Genomic DNA, 13,384 nt, shown 5'->3' with positions numbered 1-13,384 from the left:
CAGCCAGCATTGGCTACTGTGGGAAGACAGGATACTGGGCTGGATGGACCTTTGGTCTGACCCAGTGTAGCTGTTCTTATGTTCTTAAGTGAGCAGAAATTTGGGGCAGAGCCTTGAGGGAATAGTAAGAGACGGTGCAGGAGACTCAAGAGTTCAGTTACCAAATATTGAAAGGTGAAAACCCTAGGTGTTAATAAACTGTACCCAGACTGATTCCAAAGCTGACAATACACAGTAAGGTCAGGACAGGGTTTAATGTCTCTCTGACTGCCCAGTAAGTGATTCAGAAAAAGGGTACAGCACCATGTCACCAGCCATCTCTGCACAGACTCAGTCAGAGTGTCAGGATAAAACTTTAAGTCTCTTTAAGAGTAAAGAGCCGGAGCACCCTGCCCCGGATCTGTTTGGTCCTCACCCCGTAGATGATGTGGTTCAGCATGGAAGGCATCAAATAGTACACATTGACTATGAGAATATGGAAATGAAGGGGCACATTCTGTTGAAACCGGTAAGAGAGAGAGAAGAATAGACCTGGGATGTAAAAGACTAAGATGGAACATAGGTGGGAGCTACAGGTCCCCAAAGTCTTGAGACGAGCATCCTTTGTGGGGAGGGAGAAGATGGCCCTGAGGATCTGAGTATAGGACAAAATAATAAAAATGACATCCAGACCCATCACACAGATTATCACAAAGAGGCCATAGTAACTGCTGACGCGGATGTCGGCACAGGCCAGCTTCAATACGGCCATGTGGGCACAGTATGGCTGAGGGATGATGTTGGTTCTGCAATATGGCCACCGCCTCAACAGGAAGGGGTAGGGTAATACGAGCATGCTGCCACGCAGCACCACGGCCAGGCTGATCTTAGCCACCACAGGGTTTGTCAGTGTGGTTGCATGTCTCAGGGGATCACAAATGGCCACATAGCGATCGAAAGCCATGGCCACGAAGTTTCCTGACTCTATCACTGAGAAGGAGTGAAAGACATACAGCTGGGTGAGGCAGGCACTGAAACTGATCTCCCTAGCACTGAACCAGAAGATGCTCAGCATTTTGGGCAGGATGGACGTAGACATGATCAGGTCGGTGACAGCCAGCAAGCAGAGGAAATAGTACATGGGGCCATGGAGGCTCGGATCCATCTTCACAATGAACAGGATGGTGATGTTCCCCAAGATGGCTATGACGTACATGGTGCAGAAGGGGATGGAAATCCAGACGTGGGCCTCCTCCAGGCCAGGAATGCCCAGCAGGATGAAGGTGGAGGGGTTGGTGAAGTCAGTTGTGTTGGAATCTGACATGGAGTAGGGGAGAAGGTGTCCAACTCTGTGGCAGAACGGTCTCTCCTGCATGTACCGTATGTTCTCCTGACTTCCTGTATGTGTCCAGGCTTTAGGGGATGGTCACAATACAAATGCCTGGGTGGAGAGACAATATTAATATGAGACACTACATGTACTAATGGAGGCCGTTCTCGTGGGTGAAGCTGATTGGTCACTCTTCACACACAGAAAAATGACATTTTAATTATTCAGAAAAATGAATTATGAACAAACGACCCTTCTAATGCCAATTCCATATTTTATGCTGCTCCATGTGTCAATAATGTGTTGTGATGTGGGAAACATTAATAGGTTCCCGTAGGAATAAAATGAGTGTGGATACTGGTTATACATTTGTCAAGGTGTCACCCCCCACTCTGAACTTTAGGGTACAGATGTGGGGACCTGCATGAGATAACCCCTAAGCTTACTTAACAGTTTAGATCTAGCAGCTGCCATCATCAAATAGTTTAAACAAACATTTATGGGAGAGTCATTTGGAAACTCTGTCTTCCCCCCGAAATATTTCCCCAGTCTTTATCCTCCTTTTTGTGGCAGGACTGAGACTGATTCACCTACCACCAATTCCTGGTGAGCCCAGATCCAAGAAACCTTTGGATGTTCAAACAAGGGAAAATCATTCAGGTTCTTAAAAGAAGACTTTTAGTTAAAGAAGAAGGGTGAAAGAAAACCTCTGTGAGATTAGCAAGTAAGCTACTCTCACAGACAACAGATTCAAAACACAGAGGATGTCCCTCTGGGCAAAACCTTAGTTACACAAAGAAACCCAATTTGATTCCGCCTCTATGCAAAATGAAGTCACAAAAGAAAATAAACATTATTTACTACAGTCCTTTTTTAAACAAGTACGACATTTAAGAAATGTTTGATGGCTGATTCCTGGATCCTCTACTCCGGCACAAACTTTTCTGAACATACAAAGACTGATTTCCCTCCTCCCTCTTTGAAAACATCTTGTCCCCCCATTGGTTCCTCTGGCCAGGTGTCAGCTAGGCTAGGTGAACTTCTTAACCCTTTACAGGTAAAAGAGGAATTAACTCTGGACTGTCTGTTTATGACAGCATTATTGTTCCTTACTGTAATAAAAGCCAGGCTAGAAAGTGCATGCTGTAGGGAGTTCCACATTCACCCAGTAGCTCAGAATCAGAGTGTAGTTAAAATGTAAACCTTTGGCAAGACATGTGCCGGGGGAAACACCCCAACGAGAATAGACCTCAGGGAAAAGATGACAGTGTCATTTAAAACAGTTCCATGGAAACACACGCTCCTTTGCAACAGTGGCCAAAACAAAGACAATCTTGGGATACATAAGGAATGGGATGGACAATAACCTACTCTGCACACACGTTGCGTTTTGGTCACCCAGTGTCCATAAAGGATGCAGCTGATATAAAAGGGGTTTCTGAGACAGGCTATTGGAATGACGTAGCCTGTCCTTTGTAGACAGACTGAAAGGTCAAGAACTGTTTAGGAAAGAGTCAAAGAAGGGAGATATGATAGAAGAGAGGATAATAGAGAATTGAAATGATTACACTGAAATGGACAAAGAGAGAAAGTTCCCTACTGGTAATATCTATAAACACTTTGTGCTTCAAGGGGCTAATTCCAGATAACTGAGGCAAATTATCAGCAGAATTGATTGGGAGGAAAAATTTAGACAGGACAATGTGAATGAAAATTGGGAGTTCTTTAAGAAGAGTTTATTAAATAGAAGGCAGAAATTAGGTGTGGGGAGTAATATATAACAAAAACGGGAAAGGGAAAATAGATAGGAAACAACACAAATTGGAACTTATGAAAATTAATGAGGGATGTTAAAATATCATGGAAATATTGATGATTGGTGGAGCTAAGGATCAGAAAAAGGAGGTTATTAAGTATATGATGTATGAAAGAAACCCTTGAAAACCTTTAGGATGATTCCTACAGGGAGAAAAGAAACTTGTCTATGTTGGAGAAAAGGTAGATGTGTTCAAGAGATAGTTTTGTTCTGCATTTGGAAAGAAGCTCACTGTTGAACAACAGAGTTATGAACTGACCAATCAATCACACAGCTCCTTGTGAGCCAGAAATCCACATTCAGGCAGCAGAAAAAGAAAGAAAGAAAGAAAGAAAGAAAGAAAGAAAGAAAGAAAGAAAGAAAGAGAATTAAATGCAGGACAGGTGTCTGTTAAAAGTAAATTATAAAAAATAAAGGTAATGTTGAGAAAAAAAGCTTTGACAAGATAAGAAATAATGAAAAAGCTGATATTCGATTAGTTCAAAAAAAGTTTGGAATATAATTAATGCCCGTCAATAACATGATGTATGGATAATCGGTCTTGTCAAATAAATCTGAAATTATCCCTTTATGAGAGGGGGTTTGGCTTGTCAAGGGAACCGTGCAGATGCCATAGACTTTGATATCTCTGAGGCATTTGATTTTGTAGGGGAAAATAATGAACACTTTACAGTACCAGTGGAGCATACGTTAAATGGACTAAATACTGGGTAACTGACAGATCTAAGAAAGCAGATGTCAATGGCCAATTTGTCAGTGAATGGAGGTTTGGAAAGGATTTAACAGCCACTGTGGAGCTCCCAGGTTCAGGCTGTGGTCAAAAGGGCTGATGCGATCCCTGCATGTATAAACAGGTGTTGGTGAGTTGGAGCCGTGGAAGGATTTTACCTCTGTCCATGGCATTAGTGAAAACTGACTGTCCAGACCGGGGATTCACATTTATAAAACAATGTTGAAAAATTGGAGAAAGTGCAGGAAAGAGCCACAGAAATAATTGGAAGCTGCAGAAAATGCTGGCTACTGAGAGACTTAAGGAGCTTCCTCTATTTATCCTAAATAGTCATAACTGGCTCTGTGATCTAGCGGAGAATGGCAGAGCAAGGCCCAATGGCTAAAAGCTGAAGCCAGACAAGTTCCAGTTGGAAATAAGGAGCAAAGGTTTAGCACTGAGGGTGATTAACCATTGGAACAAACTGCGAAGGGAAGTGGTGGATTCTCCAACTCCCCATGTCTGCCGACACAGACTGGATGCTTTTCTGGGAGACCTGCTGGAGGGCTTGTCTACACTTGAATTGCTGCAGTGGTGCTGCCATAGCGCTTCAGTTGTAGACACTGCTTACACCGATGGCAGGGTGTAATCCACCTCCCTGGGATGTGATAGCAAGGTTAATGGAATGATTTGTCCATCAACCCTATGCTGTCCACATGGGGGTTAGGTCGATATAGCTACATCACTCAGGGGAGTGGGTGTTTCTTGCCGTTTCAGAAAAGACAAATGCAATGTTAGGCTGTATTAGTGGAGGCAGAACATGCAAGTCCCAGTCAGTGATCGGACCGCTCTGTTCAGCTCTGCTTAGGCCACAGCTGGAGTACTGTATCCAACCTTGGACACTGCTGTATAGAAAGGATGTAGAGAATCTGTAAATCATCCAGAGTGGATTCTGGACGCTTGGAGTTAGGAGACACTGGGAGCCAGGATGCCTGGTTTCTGCTGGGAGGGGAATGGGGTTCGTGGAAGGGCTGGGAGCCAGTCTCTCAAAACTGGGTGACTGGGCAACCAAATGGCAGATGAAATTAAATGTTGATAAATGCAACATAATGCACATTGGAAAGCAGAACCCCGACTATATGTTTAAAATGATGCGGTCTAAATTAGCTGTTACCACTGAAAAAAGAGATCTCAGAGACATTATGAACAGTTCTCTGAGAACATCCACTCAGTGTGGAGCAGCAGGTGAAGAAGTGAACAGAATGCTGGGAATAATTAAGAAAGGGGTAGAGAATAGGACAGAAAATATCTCATTGCCTCTATATAAATCCATGGTATGCCCACATCTTGAATACTGCGTGCAGATGTGTTTGCCCCATATCAAGATGTATTCGAATTGGAGAAGATTCAGAAAGGGGCAACAAAAATTATTAGGGGTATGAAACGGTTTCTATATGAGGAGAGATTAATAAGACTGAGACTTTTCAGCTTGGAAATGAGACGATTAAGGGAAGATATGACTGAGGTCTACAAAATCGTGACTGGTGTAGAGAAAGTAGATAAGGAAATGTTGTTTACTACTTCTCATAACACAAGAACCAGGGGTCACCCAATGAAATTAATAGGCAGCAGGTTTCTAACAAACAAACAAAAGGAAGTATTTCTTCACTCAGTGCACAGTCAGCCTGTGGAACTCCCTGCCTTAGGATGTTGTGAAGGCCAAGACTATAACAGGGTTCAAAAAAGAACTAAATAAGTTCATGGGGGATAGGTCCATCAATGGCTATTAGCCAAGAGGAGCAAGGATGATGCACCTAGTCTCTATTTGCCAGAAGCTGGAAATGGACGACAAGGGATGTATCACTTGATGATTTCCTGTTCTGTTCATTCCCTCTGGGGCACCTGGCACTGGCCACTGTCCGAGGACAGGATATGGGCTAGATGGATCTTTGGTCTGACCCATTACGGCCATTCTTATGTTCTTACGTTAACAACCAGAGCCCTGAAATGCCAGAGGAGGTGACAGTGTCTCCGCATTAACAAACAGTTGGCTCCTGAGATCTTTAATCAGCTCTTACTCCAAAGGGAATTTGTGCCTTAGCAGGGCCTGAGCAAATTATGGGCCACAGCCTAAGAATTGAGCTTGTATTGTACATCTCCTAACGTCTTTCATCCTGAAGGATTCCCTGTGCTACCGAAATGCAGCCACCTCAGGGCTGGGGACAATCAGCTGGGGCAGGTGGGAGTACACAAAAAAGAGTGACATTTTGACCCATCATAGTGGATTAAATACACCCCCTGTGGCAAGGGTCCTGGGATATTTAATGGCTATGCAGTGTGAAAAGCACAATAGAGTTACTCTCTCTATCCCATTCACCAGTGTTGCACTAGGTTTACTGAGTAGGTGAGCTCCTCAGCAAGAGATGGTACCTGTGAATCCTGAGGCAGAAATGTCTTCCTTGGGAATCCCTCTCAGGTAGCCGTGTCCAACACCTCTCTCATGCCGGCATATGCAGCAGCATCCCACACCAAGAGCCAACGCTGTGTATGAACTGCTTATTATATAGCTCTGTGCAATCTCTGTGGACTTCACTTGGCCTCTGTGGGACAAGTGACATCTGGATGTAAACATGCTGGAGACTGGAGACACTCTAGCATATGTCTCTTTTTCCATCTATGTGCTTCTGTGCTCTTTATCCAGCTTTAGGAGTAATTAATGGACCTTCCCAAAGGGAGAGGAGAACATTCAGGCTCTACGCTGAGTAAGAGAGCAATTGGCTGTTCTGTCTATTTGTTTCTATTTAAAAATCATAGCTGACTAGGAAGAAAGCTCAGGACAATGTGCAGATGTCTATACCCTGTAAATGGCCAGGATGCCAGGTTGGATAGTAGACAGACAGATCTGGAGAAAGATGACTGAGGGGAGACATGAGCATTTTCTGGAGACACACAGCGCTGTCACTAAGGGATCAGAAATCAATAATTCTCATCAGTAACTATCATCACTGTGCAGAACCCTTCACTGAAGGGTCTTCAAAACACCTAGCAAAGGAAAGTGACTATGATCAATACACAGATAGGTAAACTGAGACAAAAGGTGACTTGACTTGGTGAAGGTCAGCGAGAGAATGACAAACTGATCCCACAAGTCCTGATTTTTCTGCCTTAACCACAGACTCTCTGTCACTAAATGACGGCTTCAGAAGAGGGAAATGGATTCACCCATTAGGTGTGTGTGACAGACTTTCCTGGGGTGCAAACTGGAATTTGGTTACTGTTGAGCTCTCTGCAGTGCTCTGCCTACCAGCCCAGGTGATGACCTCCTCCCCTCTGTCAGGTGGGTCATTGGCATTTTCACAGACAATCATTTCTTCAGTAGGATCCACATCCTGTCTTAAAGAGACAGAGTTCATTTTCAAAAACTCATCGGGAATGAAGTCCTGACAAATGTGGACCTGAATTAGAGTATTCTCTGTCACCCCTACCACCATCCCTGAGAGGTCAGCTGTGTGACTGCTGCCCTCCTGGAGGTCCATTACACAGTTTCCTCTCAAAGCCTCAGGTTCGGTACCTGGGTTCAGAGATGATAAACCAGCCATTCTGTTCTGGGTATCCTCTCTCAAGTGATCAGTCACTGCACCGGGTGCCAGGGCTGGATTAAGAAAAGGGCTTTAGGGGCTGCAGCCCAGGGCCCTGGTCTAAGGGGGGCCCCTCAAAATGATGTCTGGATGGCCCAATGTGTAGATCTTTTTGCAGGGCCCCTTTAGCTCAAGGCCCTGGGCTGCAGTCACTAAAACCCTTGTGTTCCAGCTCTGCCTCGTGGGGTGGGGGCAGGCTGTGAGCGCTGCCATTCAACTCCCACTGGAGCTACACTGCCGTGAGTGCCGGGAAGCTAGTCCGTCCCCATGCTGCCCTTGCCTCCAGCCTCTGCCCCCGCATCTCCCATTGACTGAGAATTGCTATGAGGGATGGTGTCCGCAGGGCTGCGTGGAGCCACCTTCACCCCTCACCAAATGAGAGCTGCCCCAGGTAAATGCCATGCACCCTAACCCCTACCCCAGCCCTGCACCCCCTCTCACACCCCAACTCCTGCCCAGAACCCACACCCCAACCCCTAGATTGTTCCTGAACCCTCCCTCTCTCCCAGACCCCACACCCCAACCCTGAGCCCCCTCATGCACCCTAACTCCCACCCGGGACCCACACCCTAACCCCCTGCCCTAGGCCCTCTCGCACACTCCAAACACCTCATCCCCAGCCCCACCCCATAGCCCTCATCCCCTGTTGGAGCCTTCTCTCCCTCCCTCCTTTCCTCACCTAGCTACCTATCTCAACCCGCAGCCTCCTCCCACACTCTGAGTCTGTGATCTTTGTCCCCACCTCAGAGCCTAGGGGGCCCCACAAAATTTAATAGCCGTGGGCCCCTAGAAGGCCCTGCCAGTGGCCATTAAAGTCCAATTCAGGGTGAGTAGCATCCCCTAGTGTCAACACACTATATGCCCTGGATCATCCTGGCCCACATGATTGTTGACCTATTCAGAGAATTCCAATAGATTGGTGAGGCATGATTACTCTTCCTAAAACTGGCTTGATTCTTCCCCACCAAAGTGTGTTGATTTTTGTGTCTGACAGTTCTGTTCTTTGCTATAGTTTCAGTCGATATGCCTAGTACAGAAGTTAGGCTGAGTGGCTGGTATTGCCAGGTTCACCTCTGAAGCTCTTTTTTAAAAAGTAGCATCACATTAGCTATCTGCCAGTCATCTGATACGGTGGCTGATTTAAGCCATAGGTCACATATTTCAGTTAGAGATAGTATTCTGCAATTTGGTATTTGAGTTTCTTCAGAACTCTTGGGTGAATCCCATTTGGTCCTGGTTATTTATTCCTATTTAATTTGTCGATTTGTTCCGAAACCTCCTCTATAGACACTTTAAGATGAGACAGTTCCTCAGATCTATCATCTAAACAGAATGGCTTAGGGGTGGGAATCTCCCTCACATCCTCTGCAATGAAGACTAAGGAAAGAATTCATTTAGTCTCATCTTCCTTGAGTGCTTATTTAGCACCTCAATCCTCAAGAACCCCCTGCTTATTTGGCAGGCTTCCTGCATCTGATTAACTTTGAAAAAAAATTGCTGTTATTTTTGTGACTTTTGCTAGCTGTCCTTCCAATCTTTTGAAGTAGGTGCACAGTATCACCAAGCCCCATACAACAAGTATGAGTCACCCCGCCCCCCCTGAAATATGAGATTGGTTTAAAAATAATGAGTTCTAGATATATACATATATTAAGTATCAGAGGGGTAGCCGTGTTAGTCTGGATCTGTAAAAGCAGCAAAGAATCCTGTGGCACCTTATAGACTAACAGATGTTTAGGAGCATGAGCTTTCGTGGGTGAATATTCTTTGCTGCCTATACATATATTAGTTTCTTTTGCATTTGACTTTGGTTTCTGAGCCCTTGGGGCGCACCTGATTCAGGATTTCTAGCTTTTCTGCAACACATCTTTAAAATAAACTTTTTAAAGAAAACTGAGTGCTGAGATTCCCAGGCAGTCCCTTATTCTAGAAGTTGGGAGGTTAGGAAAAACAGGAACTAGTGCAAGACTCCCAATAAAATCCCAAGGGAGGTGCTGCTGGCCATATCTCAAGTGGAGCACCCACAAATGAAGGCACTGAGGGTTAGTTAATGAACATTTCATTCATCAGTGAGGGAGACACTTTTCCCTCTGCACTGGGGTACAGAGCCGCCAGGCACGAGACATGAACATGCCAGTAAGCAAGGCCATGCACCTTCTTATTAAAATTAAGCGTAACCTATGCCCAGCTCCAAATACCTGCGGCTTTCTCTCTGTTGGACCCAAACAATCCCCCACCCAGATCTAGCTACCCCCAAATCTGGTGATGTTGGAAATTTGGATGCAGGTCTGAGATCTATTCCCAACGCTGGAGCAGCTCTCACTGCTCTTGGAATGGGTAGGGGTCAGGATCAGACCGAGGGGCAGCCAAACAGGGCTCTGTTTGGCCAGGCAATACTCTCCACTTCCTTCACTCTCTGAAAGCATATCCTGATTCCCCCACTTACTGCCGAGCTGCAGGAGAGGCCCAGAACTCCCTTGTCAAAAAGTGCTGTGCTGTTGCTTCGGTCGTATGGCAGGAATTGAACAGCAACTACCATTTCACCTGGAGTCAATCTAGCAAAATAACTACATCAAGAATAACAGAGTTTATTGAAGCAATGCTTCCTTCCTATTTATAAATTGGGCAGTAGGTAGTGATATGAGCCATAATAAAACATCTGTGGCTGACGCACGAAGGGACAATGTATGTTGTCCAAAGTCACAGAAGAAGTCTGTGGAACAGCATGAACCTGAAGCCAGTTCTTCTGAGTCCCAGGCCAGCACTTTAACCCTGAACCATCCTTCCTCTCTGGGGCTATTGGTTGAGGAAGGGGAAGCTGACAGCTCAGCATGCTGAGATTAGCAGAAACTCAGGGAGTTAAACTCCTGTGAAACCACTAAACAGGAGCACTAAAACAATTATTTTTCCAGATGATAACACTGAGTCATGCTTTCTCCTGCATCTATTGAGGGGCAAATCCATTGGTGATGTCACAGAGCAGGGTCATAGTGGACCAGCAACTCTACATGAGCTCCTGATGTGATGCAAAATGGGCTCATATGACCCAAAGGGACATAGGCCTGGAAGGGACCTCTTGGGTCAATGAGTCCAGTCTTGTGCTATGGCAGGTGTCCCCAGCATATCACCCAGTGCATAAACCTGTATAAGAGGGGTCTGAATGAGTTCTCCCCTGACAGCTATCTGGGAGGGGGAGAGACTTCAGGAGCAAACTGTATTTACACAAACACATCTATTCTGTATATGTATCCAGCAGATGGAGTGGGATTGGTCAAATTGATCTACTTTGGCTGGTGTTCCTTCCTCCCTGTTCAAAGGTAGAGCAAAATAGGGTCCATTAGGAGCCTCTGTTATTCTAAGTGCTCAAAGGAGAGCTAAGGTCACTTGGGGTGGGACGGCGTTTCTGCCTGGCCTCCTACAAGCTGAAATTATCTACGAGCCAACAATAACTAAGGGCTTGTCTACACTGGCAAGTTACTGTGCTAAAACTTTCATGCTCAGGAGTGTGAAAAATCACCCCTGTGAGAGCAGCAAGTTTCAGTGCAGTAACTTGCCAGTGAAGACAGGCTCCTGGCATTGGGAAGTATGCCCCTTGTTGAGGTACAAACCGCGGGGCTGAGGTGGGAACCTGAGCCTGAGTTTCTTGCCAGGACTCCTGTGTGTCAGACCCTGACTCACACGCAGCTCTGCCCTGTCGCAGTGAGGAGTGGACTGAGCAGAGGTGCTGTGTACACAGCCATCAATGGTAGGGGTCAGCTGCCTGGATGGATACTTCTTGGGATTCTGCATTAATCCTGTCTGACATGACTCAGTCACAAGCACCTGGCTGAGGGTGTGGGGGAAGGGTGGGGCTCCATGCCCCTGGAATAGCTCCTTTCCACAGCCAGTGCAGCCCCATGGATCACGGAGCACACAGAGTGCTCAGGAAGGGCCAGGACTGTGACTTTTTTCCTGGCCCTTGAATGTTTAACCAGAGATGGGACCGTGACAGGTCAGGTATAATGGGAAACAGCATCCACGTCCCTGCTCTTTATTGACTGTATCAAAAGGAATTCTGAGAGTGAAGCAGCCACCGATACGGCTCTTTATGTGCCCACATCCCACCAGCCCCCTGGCTTTCCATTAACACGGTCACTTTGTAAATGCTGCTGCCTTCCTTGCTCTCCTTCCCCCAGTGCACTGTCCTCCCTCACCAGTGCCTCTCCAATTCTTCCAGGCCTTATACCACATCTGAACCTTTCTCTATAGAGTGGAGAATAGTAGCTCATGTTATCTTGGATATACAGATCCAGGATGTAATACGTGGCTGTTACACATGTTTTTCGTTTCCAATGTCACCACCGCTGAAGCTAGGGAATGAATTGACCGTTCACCTGATGAACACCCTGATTATCCTCACACGAAGATGTTTGCTTTTCAAGCTGTACACAATCGGATTAATCAGGGGAGGGACCAGCAGAGAGATGTAGCCCAGGAGAATCTGAAGGAAGGGAGATGATCTCCTCCCAAATCTGTGTATCACAGAAAGGCCAATCTCTGATGTGTAGAAGAGCAGGACAGTGCAGAGGTGAGAAACACAGGTGTTCAGGGCTCTGAGGCACTCTGCCTGGGACACAATGTTAAGCACCTTTTTGAGGATCATCATGTAAGAGAGGAAGATGAGCAATGAGTCCAACCCCATTGTTAAGAGTTTAGCAAACAAGCCATAGATGCTGTTGACACTGATATCAGAACAAGCCATCTTCATGACCTCCTGGTGTAAGCAGTTGGAATGGGAGAGGACATTGGATCGACAGTATTGGAAACGATGCAGGAACAATGGCAGTGGGAGTATTATAGCCATGCCTCTTACCACACACACCAGTCCCATCTTGGGTATTCTTGGCAGAGTTAAGATGGAAGCATATCGCAGTGGGTTACAGATCGCGATGAAGCGGTCAAAGGACATCAGCAAGAGTACGGAGGATTCAATGCATTGAAGTGAGTGGATGAAGAAGAGCTGGGCAAAACAGGCATCAAGGCTGATCTCCCGAGAGTTAAACAAGTATATGCCCAGTATCGTCGGTATGGTGGCTATTGATATACCAAGCTCTGTGACAGCCAACATGGAAAGGAAAATGTACATGGGCTCATGGAGGGTTGGATCTGTTTTTATAATGAACAGAATGACTGAATTTCCTACTATCGAAATAACATACATGAAGCAGAAGGGGATAGAGATCCAGAGATGGGAAACTTCCTGCCTATGTTGCCCGGTCAGAAGGAACACTGCAAATTGGAATTTGGTTTCATTGACAGATGACATAATGTTCTAGACAGGCCCTAGGAGTTTTCCACTTTCCTTCCTAAAAAGAAAAATAACAGAAGATTGAATGATATTAAAAGAAACATCTTTCTGCTCTCAGTGCATGTCCAGAGATGCCCAGGAGTTCAAGGTAGATCATCAAAAGCATACTCTTGGATTTACACCACTAATAGGAAGGTAGGCACTGCCAGACTGGACCAGACCTGTAGTTCATCTACTCCAGTATCCAGTGGCCAATTCCAGATGCTTCAGGGGAAGGTGGAAGAACCTCTGCAATAGACAGCTATGAGATAACCTGCTCCTAGGAAAGTTTCCCCCGACACCCATTAAATAGACATATTTTATGGTGTAAATCAGGTGTGTGTATAGCCTATAACAAGACTTTTAAAAATAAAATACTTCTGTAATTGAATTTTCTGGTTACACATTCAGTCCCTCTTTAAATCCTGCTAAGCTCTTGGCCCCATCAATATCTTGTAGCTATGAGTTCGGCAGCCTATTTGAGAATTGTTGAATTTTAAAATTGTGACCTTCACATAGACACCCTTTCTGGTCCTCCACTTGTGAGTGTGGTCCATTGTATTTTGACGTGGTAAACACATGGCTA

At 45.6% G+C, this 13,384-nt stretch overlaps 2 protein-coding genes across 2 annotated transcripts; both read right to left on the bottom strand.

Moving 5' to 3' along the window:
- Positions 1–355: 355 nt before the first annotated feature.
- On the bottom strand, positions 356–1,303 carry LOC115641841 (olfactory receptor 52B2-like). Its single transcript, XM_030545211.1, has one exon. It carries the CDS (start codon positions 1,301–1,303, stop codon positions 356–358), a length of 948 nt encoding a protein of 315 aa, XP_030401071.1.
- A 10,538-nt stretch (positions 1,304–11,841) lies between these two features.
- LOC115641973 (olfactory receptor 51G2-like) lies at positions 11,842–12,777 on the bottom strand. Its single transcript, XM_030545314.1, has one exon. The coding sequence runs from the start codon at positions 12,775–12,777 to the stop codon at positions 11,842–11,844; it is 936 nt and encodes a 311-aa protein (XP_030401174.1).
- Between the last annotated feature and the right edge of the window lie 607 nt (positions 12,778–13,384).

Source organism: Gopherus evgoodei, unplaced genomic scaffold (assembly GCF_007399415.2).
Source record: "Gopherus evgoodei ecotype Sinaloan lineage unplaced genomic scaffold, rGopEvg1_v1.p scaffold_36_arrow_ctg1, whole genome shotgun sequence".
In the NCBI taxonomy this organism is placed as follows: Eukaryota; Metazoa; Chordata; order Testudines; family Testudinidae; genus Gopherus; species Gopherus evgoodei.
This window is presented reverse-complemented; position numbering and strand designations above follow the sequence as displayed.

What these genes read in the sequence shown, in the direction of transcription:
- LOC115641973 (XM_030545314.1), bottom strand. Translation starts at nt 12,777, where the DNA reads ATGTCATCTGTCAATGAAACCAAATTCCAATTTGCAGTGTTCCTTCTG.
- LOC115641841 (XM_030545211.1), bottom strand. Translation starts at nt 1,303, where the DNA reads ATGTCAGATTCCAACACAACTGACTTCACCAACCCCTCCACCTTCATC.